At 37.2% G+C, this 19,729-nt stretch overlaps 1 protein-coding gene across 2 annotated transcripts in view; it reads right to left on the reverse strand.

The window, feature by feature from the left end:
* Positions 1-17,280, reverse strand: part of LOC150099324 (PAX3- and PAX7-binding protein 1-like) — a 291,434-nt gene extending 274,154 nt beyond the window's left edge. For both annotated transcript variants that reach the window (XM_090403794.1, XM_090403795.1), the window contains exon 1: positions 16,900-17,280. In XM_090403794.1, coding sequence (XP_090259920.1) covers positions 16,900-17,179 — 280 coding nt within the window. In that variant the 5' untranslated portion in view covers positions 17,180-17,280. The remainder of the gene's footprint in view (positions 1-16,899) is intronic.
* Between the last annotated feature and the right edge of the window lie 2,449 nt (positions 17,281-19,729).

Genomic DNA, 19,729 nt, shown 5'->3' on the forward strand with positions numbered 1-19,729 from the left:
TTCAACCTGTTCTCATAAGGTTCATTCCATAGACCTGCTATCATCTTGGTCACTCGTCTCTAGATCCTCTCCACCTCCTCCCCATCAAGAAGAAACCCTGGAGCCCATATCTGGGCACAGTAGTCTAGATGGGGTCTTATCAAGGCTCAATACAGAGGAACAATAACTTGTTTGTCTCTGCTTGTTAAAGTATTTTTCAGAAGCCAAGTGATTTGATGAGCTGATTCAGCCACTTTTGCAATGTGCCCCCTAAACTTCAACTTCCTATCCACCAACACTCCCAAATCCCTGGCCTCATCAATCTCCTGGAGTACGGTTCCACCAATGTGATATACTGCTGCTAATCTTTTCACCCCAAAATGCATAACCTTACACTTTGCCACGTTAAATTGACATCCATTTTCCTTAGCCCAGTGCTCCAAACTATCCAAATCATCTTGCAAAATTTTGACATCCCATGCACTCACAATTGCTCTACCCAACTTTGCATCATCAGCAAACAAGTGAACACTTCCTCTCAGATCCTTTCCTATATACATTAATAAACAAATTGAAAAGTAGTGGTCCAAGAATAGAACCCTGACTCCAATTATGAGTCTCCAAATATGCAACTCATAATTGGAGACTTTAATGCTAAGGTTGAAAATTATAATACTAATAAAGAAACTGTTATGGGAAAGTATGTAGAAGGAGAAATAAATGAAAATGGAGAGTTACTTATAGACTTTTGTATGTTCAATTAGCTTGTAATAGGAGGGAGTCTCTTCCAACATAAAAAAAATACAGAAGTGGACATGGATAGCACCAGACAGAAAGACAAAGAACCAAATAGACCATGTACTTATATCAAAGAATTGGAAGAAATCACTCCTGGATGTCAGAGTTAAAAGAGGAGCTGAGGCATATTCAGATCACTTTCTTCTAACAGCTACCATGAAAGTAAAAATATTTAAAAATAAACAAACAGTGCACAACTGGAAGAGATTCAGAATTGAAAAACTCAAAAACAAAAAGATTAGAAATAAATTTATAACAAATCTACAGGATAAATGGGATAAACTTGAAAAAAGAGAAGGAAATAACAGAGGGAAAATGGACTAAGATTAAAGACATACTAATAAGCACATCAGAAAAGATATTAGGGTTTTGAACTAATACAGACAAGGAATGGATATCAGGAAACACCAAATTAAAAATAGAGTAGAGAGATAGAATAAAAGAAAAACTGTTACAGATTGGTGAAAATGTTGAACAAGAACAAGCAGAAAGATACAGAGCAATTAACAAAGAAATAAAAAAAAGTGCAAGAAATGATAAAAGAAAATATATAGAGAATCTAACACAAGAGGCAGAGGATGCAGCATGTATAAATGATACTAGAAAGTTGTATGATATTACAAGGAAATTAAGTGGAAAAAAGGAACAAATGGATAGTTCCTATATACAATAAAGAAGGAAAACTATTATTAAATGAAAAAGAACAGATAAATAGATGGGTGGAATTCTTCTCAGAGAAATTTCAAGAAATGACTGATGGTGACAAGAGCCTACAATTAAATGAACAAAATGCATCATTAGATATAAATTTGAACGAAATAACAAAAATAGAAATTACAAAAGCAATAATTCAGATCAAAACAGGTAAAGCACCAGGAGCAGACAACATACCAGGCGATATACTAAAAGAAAATCCAAAACTCATAGCAGAGATCTCTTACTAAATGAGATATGGCAGAAAGAAGAGTGGCCTAAGGAATGGAATACTGGTTAAATTACCCAAAAAAGGGAACCTATTCAAAAGTAAAAATTGGAGAAGTATAACATTGCTGAGTGTTATAAGTAAAATACTAGCAAGGATAATACTAGAAAGAATCAAAATAGAAATAGAAAAACAACTAAGACCAGAACAGGCAGGATTTAGAGCCAATAAGATCATGCACCGACCACATTGCTATTTTATAATACAAATTATCATAGAACAATCATTGGAATGGCAGGAAAGCTTATATTTAAATTTTATCGATTTTGAACAAGCTTTTGACAGTATAAACAGATCTTCCCTATGGAAATTACTTAGAAATTATGGACTCCCAGAAAAAAAATAAGAATTAAAAAAATGTATGAAGATTTTGAAATTAAATTAATGCATGGAAATACTATCTCAGAACCATTTAAAACAAAGACAGGAGTAAGGCAAGGCTGTATACTCTCCCCTACTATGTTTTTAATTGTCATAGACTGGGTGATGAGAAAAGTATCTCATGGAAATACAGGATTACAATGGTTACTTCAAAACCAACTCCACGATCTAAATATATCTGTTTACTTTCACAGAAGCACCAACATATAGAACAAAAAACAACAACACTTGTAGAAACAGCCAAAAAAAAAAGTTGGTCTTAGGATAAATAAAAATAAAACAATGTTGATGAAAATAAATGCAAAGCAAAATAAACAAATAACAATAGAAGAAATACCGCTTAAAGAAGTAGAACAATTTATATGCCTTGGTTCAATAGTATCAATAAAAGGAGGAACTACTGAAGATATAAATAGAAGGAAACAGCTGGCTTATTCAACTTTCAACCAACTTAGAAATATTTGGAAAAACAAGAATTGCTCTATGAAAACTAAAATGAGAATATTTAACTCAAATGTAAAGGCAATACTAATGTATGGATCAGAAACATGGATGTTAAACAAAAAGATAGTTAACAATGTCCAGGTCTTCCTAAACAAGTGTTTAAGAATAATACTGGGATATATTGGCCAAATCAAATATCAAACGAAGAACTATGGCAGAGAACAAACCAGAAATCCATGTTGCAATAGATACGTGAAGGAAATGGAGATGGTTGGGAAATGTGTTGAGGAAAGAAAATAAAATAATAGTAAAACAGGAACCCACAAGGTAAAAGAAGACGAGAAAGGCCAAGAGAAACATGGAAAAGAACAATACTGAAAGAAATAACAAATATTAATAAAAACTGGAACCAAATAAAAGCAGAAGCAAAAAACAGAGTCCAGTGGAAAATGGTAGTGGAAGACCTATGCTCCCAGGTGGAGTGAAGAGAATTAAGTGAGTACTAACTTGTAGGTCTTTTTCATATCTCCCCTCTTCTTCCTATCTACCAGACTCTGAAAATTGCATCTTCTCAATCTTTCCTCATATTCGATATTTCCTCATTTCCAAAGATCAGAAACTACCTTAGTCAGTCACCTCTGTGCCCTTTCCAACATCTCTTCATCCTTCTGAAAACCAGGTGACCAAATCTGGGCACAGTAGTCCATGTGATTAGATGTGGCCTAATCAAAGCCTTATACAATGGAACAAGAATCTTCCTACTTCTACAAGTCAGTGTTCTCCACATCATTCCCAGAAGTCTTTGTGCTGTCTTCATAATTTTGGCAATGTGTCCCCTATATTTCAGATCTTTATCCACTATCACCCCAAGATCTCTTATTTCCTCCACCTCCGACAGTATATCCTCACCAAGCATAAATTTCGCGTCCCATCTTTGTTTCCCAAATTTTAAACCCTTATATTTTGCAACACTGAACTTGCATCCCCATTCCCGTGCCCAATCGCTCAATTTATTCAAGCCTTCTTGTAAAGCCACAACATCTCTACTCCTCATGGTTCGTCACAACTTTGCATCATCTGTAAACAACTGAATATCTCCATCCAAATCTTTACCAATATCATTAATATACAAGTTAAACAGTAATGGTCCTAAAACAGACCCCTGAGGCACACTAGTAGTGACTTTCCTTTTCCTGGATATTGCTCCCCCATACACAACTTGCTGATACCTATCAGATAGCCAGTCTCCAATCCAATGCACTAATTTAATATCCAACTCCATCAGCTCTGGTTTGACTATCAACTTATCATGCGATAATCTATCAAAAGCCTTTGCAAAATCTAAGTATATTACTGTGTATCCCTCTCCTCTGTACAAGGAAGCAGTCACCTTATTGTAATAAGTAAGTAGATTACTAAAACATGACCCTTACCAACCAAGTAACCTGCCTTGCCTGGTCTTTGTAATCCTCATGGAATTGGTTATCACCACTTCTCTTATGCTTCCTCCATAATGCCCTTTTTCTCTGTATTGCATGCTTAATCTCTTTATTCATCCATTTTACACCTACCTTATTTAACCCTCTCACACTTGGAATACATTTAGACATTGCTTCTACTAGACAGTTCTTGAAAATCCTACATTTAGCAAATCGATGCTGTCCATAAAAGATAATATCATTGTTGCCAACCCAATTCTGGATCCTAGTTCTCACAAGCTTCTCCAACAACATAACCACAACACCTGACACATAGATAGGCCTTTAATTTGATGCTTCAGTTCTATCACCTCCCTTATGAAGTAGCACAATCTTGCTCTCCTTCCACCTCCTCCTCAGGAACTTGACCCAATGCAAGACTAATATTAAAAAAATATGTCAAGGCAGGTGTCAACTCCCTGGAACATTCCTTCAGAATATGTGGTGATATATTATCAAGTCCCACAGCCTTATTTTCATCTAGTTTGTTCAACTCCCCATACACCTCTTGCTCACTTACAGTCAGTCTCTCCTCCCCATCATCAACTGCTCTCAATCTCTCCATGAAGAAGTATCTCCACTACATCTTCTGCAACAGCTATCTTTATACCAACCAATGTCATCCTTCCACAATCATTCTTTTTTTTTTTTTTTTTTTGCTGGTTACATATCAAAAGAACTCCTTAGGATTCTTTTTGGCTTCATTAGCTAACTGCTGTTCATACCTCACTTTTGCTACCCTTACCAACCAAGTCACCGGCCTTGCCTGGTCTTTGTAATTCTCATGGAATTGGTTATCACCACTTCTCTTATGATGCCCCCATGATGCCCTTTTTCTCTGCATTGCACGCTTAATCTCTCTATTTATCCATTTCACACCTACCTTATTTAATCCTCTCACCCTTGGAATACATTTAGACATTTCTTGAAAATCCCCCAAGCTGCAATGATCTCTTTTCCAGCTAACTCCTCATTCCATGCTATACCCACAAGCTGTCTCCTGAGCTCTTCATAATCACCCCCTTGTAGTTCCACATATACCCCTTTCTCACAGAGGTCCTCACACTGCTGGCAACCACCCAGGTAATCACCTCATGGTCACTCTCACCAACTGGTGGACGATGAGATGAAATCCAAGATCCTCAATCCTCATGTGCTCTTATTTTCTTTACTTCCAGTTGCTATCTCATCCTTCCAGTCTATATTGCCATAATTAAAATTGCCCATAATGATTCGCCCCCTTTTCTTATTTGCTTGGCTAATTTGATTATACATTTCATAGTCACTACCATCCACATTGGAGATGTTAATCTCAGCTCTTTGCTTTATGCGGATGATGTTATCCTTCTAAATAAAGATTCCCTGACTAAACTGAATAACTGTTGAAATAGATATGGTATGAAGGTCATTAAAAAGACAAAGAAAATGAAAATAGGCAGAAATATTGAAAATATCAACTGCATTGTGAATGGAGAACTTATAGAACAAGTAAAATATTTCAGCTACTTAAGCACGATTTTTAGTGAAGATGGTAAATTAAATATGGAAATAGACAACAGAATCAATAAAGCTGGTATGGTAGGAAGTCAACTGAATAAATTTATATGGAATAAGACAGAAATTAGCCAAAACACTAAATTAGCTGTATACAAGACAGTGTTAATCTTCAAACTAATTCTATGGATCTGAGAGCTGGGTTAGAAGTAAAACACTTGACCAAAGACGGCAGATATGAGAGTCCTGAGAAATATTAGGGGCATGAACAGATGGCATCAATGGCAATATCATATTAAAAACAAGGATATTAGGAAAGAACTTGATATTGTCAGCATCCAGGAATGCATTAGCAGAGCTAATCTCAGGTGGTATGGTCACTTAAGCAGAATGGGAGAGGAAAGATTAGCAAAACAAGTGTTCTCTGCAAGGTTGCAGGAAAAAGACCCAGAAGAAGACCGAGATATAGGCGGATTGATACAATAAAAAGTGCCTTAGAAGACAGAAGTATAAGACCTGATAATATTGGAATCTTGACATTTAACAGACTGATTTGGAGGAAAATTGTAGATAGGAAGTTAGTAATGATGTAAATTTTTCATGTAGTACTATCATATCTTGTACACCCCCTTGGTGATATACATCAGGAATCTGATGATGCCATCCAGATTACCAGGTCTATAACAACAACATCCAACCAAGTATTTCATTCTATTCACCTCTATCTCACACCATACTGCCTCAAAACCACTGGCACTATTTTTCTCTTATATCTCTACTTTGTATGGACATAACTCTTTCTCTATCATCAATTGCACTCCCTTCCCTTTTTACCCTTTCTATCCTCATGAAACATATCATACCCTTCCATCTCTATTCCTGTCAGGATGTCTCCTCATCTAACCATGTTTCACTTATTCCAACAACTTTTGGGTGAACAGACTCAATTAATGCAACCATTTCATCTGCCTTATTTCTATGTTTATACATGGTACAAGAGAAAAATTAGGCTAAAGGATCATGAAGGTATATAGAGTTGTATTTTTAAGGAAATTAGAACGTAGACTACTATATTAACTAAAATAAATTGAATTAACACTTCCAATATTTTAGCAAAATCAAATTGCCATCAATAGGGAATAAAAAAACACAAGATATGTGTGCACAGGTATTACACTAAGTACTGAAGATGAAGCATATCAACTGAGAATAGGCCTAAATAGTGCCTTCTAGCGAGCTAAATTGGGCATCTTTAGCTGTTGGGTTGAAGTGCAGTGGATGAGAGCTTCCCAAATTCTTTCGTATTTATACCTTTAATTCACTTGATAACCATTAAAACAACAGGTGTTCAGCAATTCTGATGTTGACTGTCCCTGTGGCCATAGTAAGATAATTTACAAGGAACATGGCAAACACCTAGTAGGTCTAAAGACTGGCTGCGAAAGAGTAGAGTGGCTTTTTTCCAGCATATTCAATGGTGGGTGTTTAAAGCATGGTCAGCAAGTCTTGAGTGGCCTTAATAATGGAAACGGATATAGTCGTCATGTTCAGCAATTTTGATGTTGGCTGTCCTGCCTGTTTGGCCATAGTATGATATTTTACAACTATAAGGAACCCGGTAGGTTAAAGACTGTGGCTGGTTTTTAGTGGAGGGGATAAGGGATGCTAATTTTTAGGTAATCCTATGATGTGTGACCTACCCCTTAGTATCAAATATTACTTGTAACATAATGTGTGGCATGTGATCTACCAATGCACGTCATGTATGAAGTGTGACCTACCGTAGGAGAGGATACATCCTGAGAGGAGATAGACTTCGCTGTATATATATAAGGCTACTCAAAAGATCTCTAGGGATAGTAAATGTCAAGATGTGAAGCCGAATATTTTACTCAATCATCAACAGTGAGGAAAACGCAATAATTTGGCTTCAAGAACAGGGCGTGTTTCAAGATGAAGCTGCTATGCCTCGGTGTACAAGATTGGGATGTGGAGGAGAGGGTCATTCGAAAGCGACATGGGACCATCACCAGCTATCCTAGGTTCAAGTGCAAGAAGAAAGGGTGCCAATCAACACAATCGATTTGTCGTTTCAACAACTTCTTCACTTACTTAGATAGCTGTGCTGAGCTCACAGCAACTTTTCTGTAAGGAGTATTTTGAAGGTTGCATTTCTGTGGTGTAAGCGACCTGTCTATTACACAAGTGGAAGAATTTGTTGGTCACTGTCACCAAGAGGTTTAATCTCTGCCGTGATGTCCCCTTTCGACTTTGGGAAAAGAGAGACAAAATGGGAGGACATGGCACAGTTATTCAGATGGATGAAACTCTGCGAGGAAAGCGAAAAGGCAATCGAGGAAGATTTCTTCTCGGGGACCATGAAACTGCACATGTGGAAGATGTTGGCAGTTACAAGAAATCTCTCCTTCAGGAAGTGCCTCCTGGATGGAGAAATTATGGCAGAAGGATGGAAGGGCCATGGGTTTTTTGGGCTGGTCCAGAAACATTCTGATTGGATTATCGAGCGTCGATTCTTTGTGATAGAGCATCGAGATAAACAGACTTTTCACTCCATTATCACACTGGAGGTTGCACTCGGAACCACCCTCCATTCCGATGAATGGTTGGTTTACAGAGGCTTTCAAATTCATGGCTATGTACACCAAACTGTAAACCATAGTGAGAACTTCATTGACCCAATAACTGTAGCACACACCCAGCTACTCGAAAGGCTGTGGGGAGATCTGAAACTGAAGATGTTGAGAAAAATGCATGGGACACCCCCCGACATTCTGCCAAAGCACCTCATTGAAACTTGGTGGCACGGACTTAACCCAACGAATAGATTTGAAGCATTCATTCGAGACCAATGCTACATTTGGCAATTAATATATGCAAATCCTGCCAATAATCTAATGTAAATAACATAAGACAATAAAATGTTTCATTACTTTTAATTAGTATATTCGTTGATATATAAATTGTACATACTTGATACTAAGCGGTAGGTCACACCTCATACGATTACCAATTTTTATATGGTCTGCAGGTGGTGGGAAGGTTGTATTGTTTTAAGACTTTTGTTAGTTTTTCAGATTTGCCTTGGATATATGGAACAGTGATAGCTTTGGTGTAGTCTTTGTTCTGGAGAGGGTGTGTGGGTTTGGGGATTTAATAAATATTTTTTGGATATTATAGGAATTGTAGCCTTTGACTAAGGTTTTGTGAGGATTGTCAAGTTTGGTAGAGAGGACATTATCTGAACTAATTAATTTAGCCCTATAATATAATATCCATACTGTTGGAGGGAGGGGGGGGGGGGTTGTAACTGGATCTACTGGTGTGTGTGTGGGGGGGGGGGTTCTGTAAACAGAGAATACCACAGATCCATCAGGTTGGCATGTAATAAAAGTTTCTAGGAAAGGGAGACTGTTGTCATTTTCTTTTTCTAATGTGAACAGGATGCTGGGATATTGTTTAGGTGTGTTAAAAATATGTTGAGAGCATCCAGGCTATGTGGTGAAATAGAGAAAACATCATAGACAAACAGTGGGTGTATATGGGGGCAGAGTTTAGAACTTTCTCTTAAAATGTTTTCATTAAGAAATTAGCCTGGGGGGGAAGGGGGAGATAGCCAAAGTTAAACAAAGCTGAAATATCAGGAGGAAATTTAGCCTGAAGTCCACGCATCGAAACACCCATGCCCATGGCGGGATTTGAACCCACAGCCTTTTGGCTGGAGAGTGGATACGCTTACCACTCGGCCAACTAGACTGGAAAAAGGGTAAGATACTACCATTGCGTAAAGGTGGCTGCAAGACAAAGGTAGTAAACTACAGACCAATTAATATATCGGGAGTGGTTGTAAAAGTATTGGAAAAATTGATGAAAAGTAATATACAACAGTGGGTGGATAGGGAGATGCGACAGGGCACTTTGAAAAGGGTAGGTCCTGTCTTAGTAATTATTATTCTATAATTAAATGACAGCAGAATTGGATATAAAGGTAATGGCTACACCACATGGAAAACTATTACAAAAGGTGGAGTAAATAGAAATGGATATGAGGGCTAGTAGCATGGATTTGGGGGGGGGGGGGATGATCGGCAGACATCAGAGTAGTATATGGTGGATTGGAATATAGGAGAATGATGGTGACTAGCAGAGTACCTCAGGATTCGGTACTAGGACCACTACTCTTTAATTTGTATATCAATGACATAGGGAAAGATTTAAGAAGGGATATTCAGTGGGTTACTGATGAAACTGGGGAAAGCAATAGTTGGTGTAGATATCCTGCAGGATGATTTAAATAAATTAGCATTGTGGGAAAAGGATAATGATTGTCAATTTAATGTTGCAAAATGTAAGGTTATGCATTTCAGATTGAAAAGGTTGCATACAGTGTATCATATTCATGGTACTAGATTGCAGGAAATCTGTGAGGTTAGGGAACTTGGGGATAATAGTGGACAAAGAGTTGCAGTTCAGAGGGCATATTGCAAAAGTTGGTAAAATATATCCAAGGATTACTTAGATGTTGCAAAAACATGCTAACAAGTAAAGATAAGGAAATTATTATCTATCTTTATAAGGCTATGATTTGGCTACATCTTGACTACTGTGCACAGATTTGGTCATCGGGGATTTTTGGGGAACACAAGGCGGTAGAGAGGATCCAAGGGACAAGTGATGACCAAGATGGTGATGGGTCTGTGAACTACTTCCTATGAGGATAGGCTGAAGGTTTGTGGATTACAAAGTTTGGCTGACAGGTGGAAAAGGGGGATGTGATAGAAACTCTTCAGATATTCAAGGGATTTTATAAAATTGATGCAAGAGAAATTTTCAGAATATGACAAATAGAAAACTAGGTGCCATCCATGGAAGTTGTGTAAGAGTGCAGTTAATAGAGATGTGCAGACCAGATTTTTTGCATGGAGAGTGGTGAGTGAGTGAGTGGAATGCCAGAAGTGGTTGCGAGTTCACTGACAATGAATGGATGCAAGGAAAGCCATGATAGGATTTGTGTGTATAATGGTTAATTTGGATCTCCCACGATGAGTCACCAGAATCCATGGAGATGCTGTAAAATATTATTAATAATTTAAATTTCAGGGGTGCTTAAGGGTCAAAGCTATATAACTGAGAAGAGACCTCCACATAGCCTTCAAAGGAATGCAGAGAACCAACCAGGACTTCTGACCTAATGTCCAATCCTCACCTTCTCGTGGTGCATCCTGTTAGGTATCTACTTGGATACTGAATAGATGAGGATGGGTTGGCAATTTGAGATTTAGTGACCAAATTGTATTCTTATTGGTTTAAACCAAAATACAAAATGATGGTACAACATGACAGAATTTCATATTGGTTGGGGCTTCAAACAGTGAAAAGTCAGTTACTAGAACAAATCTAAAAACATACCCCAACTCAACATCACCAGAGTTAAGGATCGGTACTATCAACATAAGAAGCCTGAATGGCAAAGAAATGGAGCTAGCTGAGGAATTAGATAAGTACCAGATCGACATAATAGGAGTGACTGAAACAAAAAAGACAAAAACTGGTGAGATCTTTCTGAGCAATAAATATAAAATGTTATATTCAGGTAATGACAATAAAGGAAAATAAAGAGTAGCCATACACAAAATATGAGGCTAATCTTCTTGAATGGCAGGCAGTCTCAAGTAGAGTAATGTGGGCAAATATGAGAATGGGGAAACTGGACAATGAGACTTAATTGTGCCTATGGTCCCACAGAAGGTTCTACTAAGGTAGAAGTGGAGGAATTTTTTGAGGCTTTAGAAAAAGCAACTGACACAATGAAAAGGGAAAAGTTGGTCCTTGTTGGGGATCTAAATAGCAGAGTAGGAAATGACTGTCAGACATACAAAAATATTTTGGGAAAATTTGGAGAAAAGAGCAAAGCTAATAATAATGGCAAATATCTGTTGGATTTCTGCTCAGGACATGGACTCGTTATTACTAACACAATGTTCCGACATAAAAATGTGCACAAATTCACACGGAGAGAAGAGGCAAGGAATAAGAAAAGTCTCATGTTATTGTTGACAACAATAACATGACTATGTTATTGTTGATAATGATGTTTTCCCACTGGTGCAGGACACTAGAGTGTACAGGGATTTGAAATTGGAAGTGATCACCATTTAGTCTTGAGCAGGATAAAATTGAATTTCATTTTGAAAAGAACGTGTAAGAAAGTTTTAAAGAGAATAAAAGTTGAGCAGCTCTCATATGTGAACTGTAGACTAAAATACACAAATATTATTCAAGAAAAAATGAAAGAGTTTGAGAACAGGAACCAAACTTTGGAGATTCGGTGGCAAGCTCTGGAGAAAACACTGATTGATTCAGCCCGAGAGGCATGTGGTGAGGTTGTCTGCAAGGATAGAAAAATCAGAACTCCATGGTGGACACAGTAAGTTAAAGAGGCAGTGAAGAAAAAGAAGAAAGCATATCAAAAGTTACTGACAAATAAAAGCGTCAGCTTTGCTCTTAAGGAATATAGAGACAAATGTAAGAAAACTAAACACTATGTAAAACTGGCTAAACAAAAATCATGGGAGGACTTTGGCAAGAACATAGAAAATAAATACCAAGAAGGTGGCAAGATATTCTGGATGTTATTGAAGAGACTCAGAAATGGAACAAAGAGTGCTGTAACAGGAATTAGGGATGATAAAGGTGACATGAAAACAGGAGAAAAAGATATCCTTGAAGTATGGAGTAATTACTTTGAAAAATTGCTAAATGAAACAAGCAGTGATGACAGCACAGTGGTAAAAAACACTGACTAGGCATGCAGTCAAGAAGACATATCCATACTTGAAGTAGAAAAAAAGCCATCAAAAGTCTGAAATGTGGAAAGGCTGCAGGAGTAGATGATATTCGGCCAGAGATGCTCAAGTATGGAGGTATAAAAGTCTTACAGTGGCTGCACTGCATAGTTCAGAACTGTTCTGGAATTCGTCATCTGGAATTCGTCCCTGGGCAGAAGGACGAATTCCAGATGACTGGAGTAGAGCTCTCATAGTACCCATATATAAAAAAGGAAATAAAACTGAATGTGAGAATTACAGAGACATTTCATTACTGAATGTTAATAGTAAGATATATGCAAGTATACTTGAGAAACGGTTGACAAGGATTGTGGAAGAGAAATCTGGTGAAGAACACTGGATTCAGGCCAAAAAGAGGCTGTCAGGATCAGATTTTCACTTTACGACAGATAGTTGAGAAATCATGGGAATATAACAAAGATCTGTATTTAAGTTTTGCAGATCTGGAAAAGGCATATGTTGAGTTGTAAGTCAGCAGTTATAATTGATGGAAGTATAGGAAGGTAGTTTAATGTTAAATCTGGTGTACATTATAAATAAGGATGTACATTATCCCCTTTCTTATTCTAATTGAAGGAAGGTAAGATAGTGCCATTTCATAAGGGCGGTAGCAGACTGGAAGTGTCTAATTATAGACCAGTTTGTGTGTCATCAGTAGTTTGTAAGATCTTGGAGAAAGTAGTGAAGGACCGTATACAACATTGGGCAGATGAGGATAATGTTATCTGTGAGAGTCAACATGGATTTGTGAAGGGACGCTCTTGTTTTAGCAATATGCTAGCCTTTTATGATAAAGTTACAAGAGTATTAGATGAGGAAAAGCCATATACTGCCATTTTCTTAGACTAAGCAAAGGCATTTGACAGGGTGCCACATGATAAGCTGATATTTTAGTTGCAGCACATGGGTCTGGATGTCAGATTGGTTAACTGAATTCATGATTGGCTGTCTGTCCGATAGGTATCAGAGAGTTGTGTATGGTGGGACAGTTTTAAGGAAGGAGAGGGTTACAAGTGGGGTCCCACAGGGCTCAGTACTGGGACCTATATTGTTTAACCTTTATATCAATGACATTGTCAGTGGATTGCAAGGGGATATTCAGTTGTTTGCGGATGATGCGAAGCTGGGAAGGATTATTCGTGATGGTGCAGGTGCAGCAGCCCTGCAAGAGGATTTGAATAAGCTAGATAGATGAGCAAATGAATGGGGATATCGCATCGTAAGGTCTTGAGGTTTGGAAAGCATCGATGGGGCACTGCATAATCTATGGGAGGAGTTATACTGGAGGAAGTAGGGGAGACAAGAGATCTGGGGTTGATGATTGATAGAAACCTGAAATTTAGGGGACATATTGCAAAGGTGGTGAAGGTAACACAGAGGATTGCTGCAATAATGAGAAGGATGCTGACTTGCAGAGATAAAACAGTTATGATTCCATTTTATAAGACCCTGATTAGACCACACTTGGACAATTGTTCTCAGATTTGGTCCCCAGGATTTGAAGGGGATAAATTAACTGTGGAATGGGTACAAAGGCGGATAATAACAAAGATGGTTTCAGGACTGTACAATGATAGTTATGAGGATCGGCTGAGGGAATGTGGACTGCAGAGTTTGGTGGATAGAAGAAAAAAGAGGTGATATGATTGAGACTTTTAAACTGTTGAGAGGTGGTTATAGGGTTGACACTGGGGAGTTCTTTAGCTTGGGTAGGAAGGAGTGATGATAGGCCATCCCTGGAAATTACGAAAAGTAACTGTGAGAAAGAGGGTGAGGAGTGGTTTCTTTGCATGGAGGGTGGTTGAACCATGCAATGCATTGCCTGAAGGAGTAGTGAGAGCGAGAACGGTCAATGAGTTTAAGGAGTGGTATGATAGACTTTGTGTTTCTTAGGGGGAGGACCTCCCCTCGATGAGTCTTTTGACTCCATAGAGGCCTGAATAATAATAATAATAATAATTCATTATCTATATGGGTCACATTATGAAGGAAAGTGGTATTAAACCTGATATGAAAACTGGAGGTGTTAATCGCAGCACTTTGCTTTATGCAGATGATATTATACTTCTAAATAAATCTGTTACAAGTCTGCAAGAATATATATATATGGTATGAAGGTCAGCATTAAAAAGACAAAGACAATGAAAATAGGCAGAAACATTGAAAATATCAACTGCACTGTGAATGGAGAACTTATAGAACAAGTAAAACATTTCAGCTAGTTAGGCACAATTTTTAGTGAAGATGGTGAGTTAATATGGAAATAGACAACAGAATCAATAAAGCTGGTATGGTAGGAAGTCAACAAAATAAATTTATATGGAAGAGAGAAATTAGCCAAAACACTAAATTAGCTGTATACAAGACAGTGTTTAAACCAATTTCAACTTATGGATTTTAGAGCTGGGTTAGAATAACACTTGACCAAAGACTAGAGACAGCAGATATGAGAGTTCTGAGAAATATTAGGGGCATGAACATGGCATCAATGGCAATATCATATTAAAAACGAGGATATTAGGAAAGAATTCAATATTGTCAGCATCGGAATGCATTAGCAGAGCTAATCTCAGGTGGTATGGTCACTTAAGCAGAATGGAAAAGGAAAGATTAGCAAAATAAGTGCTCTGTCAGGATGGCAGGAAAAAGACCCAGAGGAAGACCAAGATATAGGTGGATTGATACAGTAAAAAAGTGCCTTAGAAGACAGAAATATAAGACCTGATAATATTGGAGTCTTGACAGGTAACAGACTGATTTTAAGGAAAATTGTAGATAGGAAGTTAGTAATGATGTAAATTTTTCATGTAGTATTCTCAGATCCTGTACACCTCTTGAGGGTATACATCAGGAATTTGATGATGATTTAAACTTCATTATTTGTTCCTGTATTTTACCTCTAATTTACATCTGATTGGTTCTTTTGCAATTACTATGGTTTTTGATTTTTCTGTTTATAACTGCTTGTTAAAACTGGTGCAAAGTTGGAGTTTGAATAATTATTTTTGGATATCTTCATTTTCTGTGAGTAATGCTACATTATCTACATATCCAACCAAATTTAAATTTTCTTTAATTTTTATTGCATGTAATTTTTGTTTTATTAAATTATGTTATTATTTCATCCATGATTATGTTAAAAACAAGGACTTTAAAGTATCTCAGCTTGTCTAAACATACATTTTTAAAGCTTTATAAGTACCACTAAGTTGGGGTGGCCTAATTCTAAGGAATTCCACCTCACAAGAACATCATACAAATTATTGTTTAAATAAATCTTTATTATTATGGAGGTCACTGAAAAGCACATTATGCACATCATGCTTTGAGTACAAAAAAGATAACAGTACTGCTAACACTGTAAAAAATGTGCAAGAAGTGTATGGTGATAATGTTTTCAATCTGCAAAAGTGCCAGCGATGGTTCCAAAAATTTCAACAAGGGAATTTTAGCTTGAAGGACTCCCTTGCTCTGGGCGACCTGTCTCTCTCTAATGATATGCTGGAAGTCGTTACTGTAAGAAATGCCGATGCAACTGTTGAAGATTTGGTGCAAAACTGTTCAAGATTTAGCAAGAGATCTTAATTCATCGTCATCAACCACCCATCACCATTTGCAAGAACTTGGAATAATGTCTAAACTTCACAAGTGGGTTCCTTGCGAACTGACAAACAATAATCAAAGAGAGCAATCAACATCTGCACTGCTCTTCATTCTCGAGAGGTTCAATCTCCATTTTTGAGTCGTGTAATTACTGGTGATGAAAGGTGAATACTTTACAAGAATGTTAAGTACTGAAGGCAGTGGGTTCAGTCTGGGGAGGAGGGAAATCCTCAGCAAAAAAAAAAAAAAGATCTTTACCCTCAGAAAGTTTGTTAAGCATTTGGTTGGCTGGTATTATACAATTTGAACTCTTGCCACAAAACCAAACAATCACAGCTGAAATATACTGTGAATAACTCAATTGACTGAATGAAAAACTGAAACTCTGGTCAATTGAAAGGTTGTTGTTTATCACCATCATAACGCACGCCCTCATAGTGTAAGAATTACCTGTACCAAGATTGAGGAACTTGGCTGGGAAAAAGCTTCCACTTCCTCCGCATTCTCCTGATCTTGCATCTTCAGATTACCACTTATTTCGAAGTTTGTAATATTTCATTAATGAAAACAATATGATGCATTAGAGGCACTGAAATTGAGCCTATGCGATTTCTTTGCCTCCAAACCTCCTGAATTCTATAGAAATGTCATTATGAAGCTTTCACAACGTTGGAAGAGCGTTACTGATTCAAAAAGAGAATAAATTACCAGGTGATTTCTTTTATATCCTTTCACAACTTAACGCTAAAACGAATTACTTTTCGGACACATACTAATGTAAAGAATAGGTATAAACACTTTATATACAAAAATATATATCTTTTATCGGGGAAAGGGGAGAAAATGACTTTTTCAGACTACAAAATTATCCTACCTTCTTCATCATCATGAAAACTAAGAAGTGTAGACGATCTCGCTCTCACAGTTTTATCTCCACTAGTTTCAAGTTTTTCTAATTTCTGACTGCTTTCATTACGTATTTGTGATGGTCCATCATTCAGCTTCACGCTCGCTTGCAAACTCGAATTATCCAAACTTGATTTACTTATCAGAGTTTTTTCGCTAGCCTTGTCACTCACTTCTGTTTCTTCATCTGAATCGTTCCGCGTAATCCGCTGACGAAATTTTCGGTTTGGTTTCTTGAACAAAGACATAACTTAACATTAAATGAACAATATTTTCTTCCCCAAGAGAAATCTACATTTTATATTATTATAGATTATATTTGGGGACACAGAAGAAACAACTTGGCAACCATCCCTCCTTACAATAAATTGCGCTTGCTATAAGTAACATTTCATTAAACGACCACCAGTGGGCGCCTGGTGGTCTATATATTTATATGTAGAAAGTTTTTTACCTTGGGTATAATATACGTTAAAGATACCAAGCTATTTTAAATATAAATAAACCTGATTTTAATCCATTTCCCAAGTAAGCAAACAGACAAGTAAGTGAAGTTTGCGCCTGCAAGTAGGGGTGACCCCGTACGCATTGCAAGTCTATGCCAGGTTTATTTATATTTAGAATAGCTTGGTATCGTTAACATATGTATATATATATATATATATATATATTTTTTTTTTTACCTTAAGTATACTATACGTTAAAAATACCAAGCAATTTTAGAAACTTGGTTTTAATCCTTTTTTCCCAAGTAAGCAAACAAGTAAGTAAGCCAAGTTTGTGCCTTGGCTTACTTCCCAAGAAAAGCTAAATGCTTTTCTCGATAAGCATGTTGATCATTAATAGCAGCTAGTGGGATTAATATTTGTGACGTGACAGTCCATCAAAGATAGTTGGAAGCAGGGAGAACTGCCTACCAAAAATGAAACAACTGTTGACGAAAGATATGCAGTAAAAAAGGCTCCCTTGGGCAAAAGTGCACAAAGATTGTACTGCTGAGAAGAGGAAGATGGTTATCTTCTCAGATGAGAGCCATTTCGTTGTCCAAGGGGAGGAAGTACTTAATGTTCACAAATCAGCGGCTGAGAAGACTTCTCCCACCTACCTTCAATAAGTTTTTAAACACCTAGCTAAAAAAGATGTTTTGGATTTTTTTTACACATGATGGTCCAGGATCACTTGTGCCTGTTGCCGGTATGACGAAAAGTGACCAATACATAAAAATATTGGAGATAAGAGTGGTCCTAGAAATCCAGAAAGACCAAGAACTCATGTTCCAACAGAAATTTCGCAAAATGTAATACTTGACAAAAGTGAAAGAGCTTCAAAAATCACAACATCCAAATTCTAGAGTGGACAGGTAACTCTCCTGAGATGAACCCAACAGAAATATGTGAGCCATAGTGAGGAAGAGAACAGAAAAATTAAATTTTATACAAAGGATAACTTAATACAATTCTATTAGAAAAATATGGTTCCTAGATGCTAAAATATGGAAAATGTGTTATACATTGGAAAAGTCTGTGCCAAAGGGAATTAATCAAATTCTCAGAACAAAGGAGCAGATATATATATATATATATATATATATATATATATATATATATATATATATCATTAACTCGGTTAACATACATATTTTTATAAAGAATTGAATGACTAGAACCGAGATTTGAGTAAAACGGTTTTAATATAAAAACACGACTAGTTTCGGCTTGTAACAGCCTTCATCAAGTGACATTATAAAAGAAAGAAAAAAGAAAAAACACTAAAACACTGAGGCTTAAATAAACTATGAACATCACAGAGAGTATCTCTACACAATTCACATTAAATCGTTGGGGTTGTATTTAAAGCTGTTCTTTCGTTAGTGGTATTGTTGGGAAAGTGCGTGCTAGTAGCATCTCGTGAACGCCAGTACATGATTACAGCTGAATGACAATCTGCGAGGTTGTAGCTCATGTTATTATTTAATAAGCCACCCAAAACCTTGTCGTCATCAACTCAAATACCCTGGCGTATATAAAATATTGTGTGATTGTGATATTCCTTATTTTGGGCAGACAGACAAATCTGTCGAATTGCGTATGGAAGAACACATGAAGGACATTACTTACAAGAGACAGCGAGTAAGTGCAAAATCAAGTCATATCCTTTTCTCGGCTAATCCTAATGATGAAAACCAAAATCACAAAGTCTGCTGGGAAAAATCTACTAACATCTTCCGTTGCAATGATGAACTAGAGAGAAAAATCATGGAATCTAGAGAAACAGCTAGGATTGCTGCGGAGATTTGGTTGCAAGATGCCAGTTTGTTACTAGTAGAGACTGCAGTGCGTATGATTTCTTGGGAGTAATAGCCCGCGTTCTGATTTCTGGTGTAGTTCGCTTGATTGGGTGGGGGTTAGTGCCTCTCTAGTCTCCTGTAAGTTGGATGGGTGGAGTGAACATTCCTTGTAGTTGGCTGGGTGTGGGCCGCCACAGTTCGCACACTTAGCGAGCGTGGTTCGTGTTTTGACGCAAGTGTGCGAGGGATGGTTATCACCGCACTTGACGCACTTGTAATTCGCTTTACATAGCTTTTGTGCATACCCATACTTTTGGCAGCGATGGCATTGACCAGCTGAAGCCTTTCTTCTGAGAGGTTCGGTCGTGATAACTAGCTATATCTTCAGCTGGTATGGTTTCAGCCAGACATCTGATGACCAATTTTAGATTTTTTTCGCTCTTAAGCTGAAATGTGTGATATGGGACTTTCAATTCATCCATAAGTCTGGTGAGCTGGCGGTAGTCCGGAG

This window comes from Typopeltis vanoorti, chromosome 14, assembly GCF_054136105.1.
Source record: "Typopeltis vanoorti isolate ZY-2024b chromosome 14, IOZ_Tvanoo_1.0, whole genome shotgun sequence".
In the NCBI taxonomy this organism is placed as follows: domain Eukaryota; kingdom Metazoa; phylum Arthropoda; class Arachnida; order Uropygi; family Thelyphonidae; genus Typopeltis; species Typopeltis vanoorti.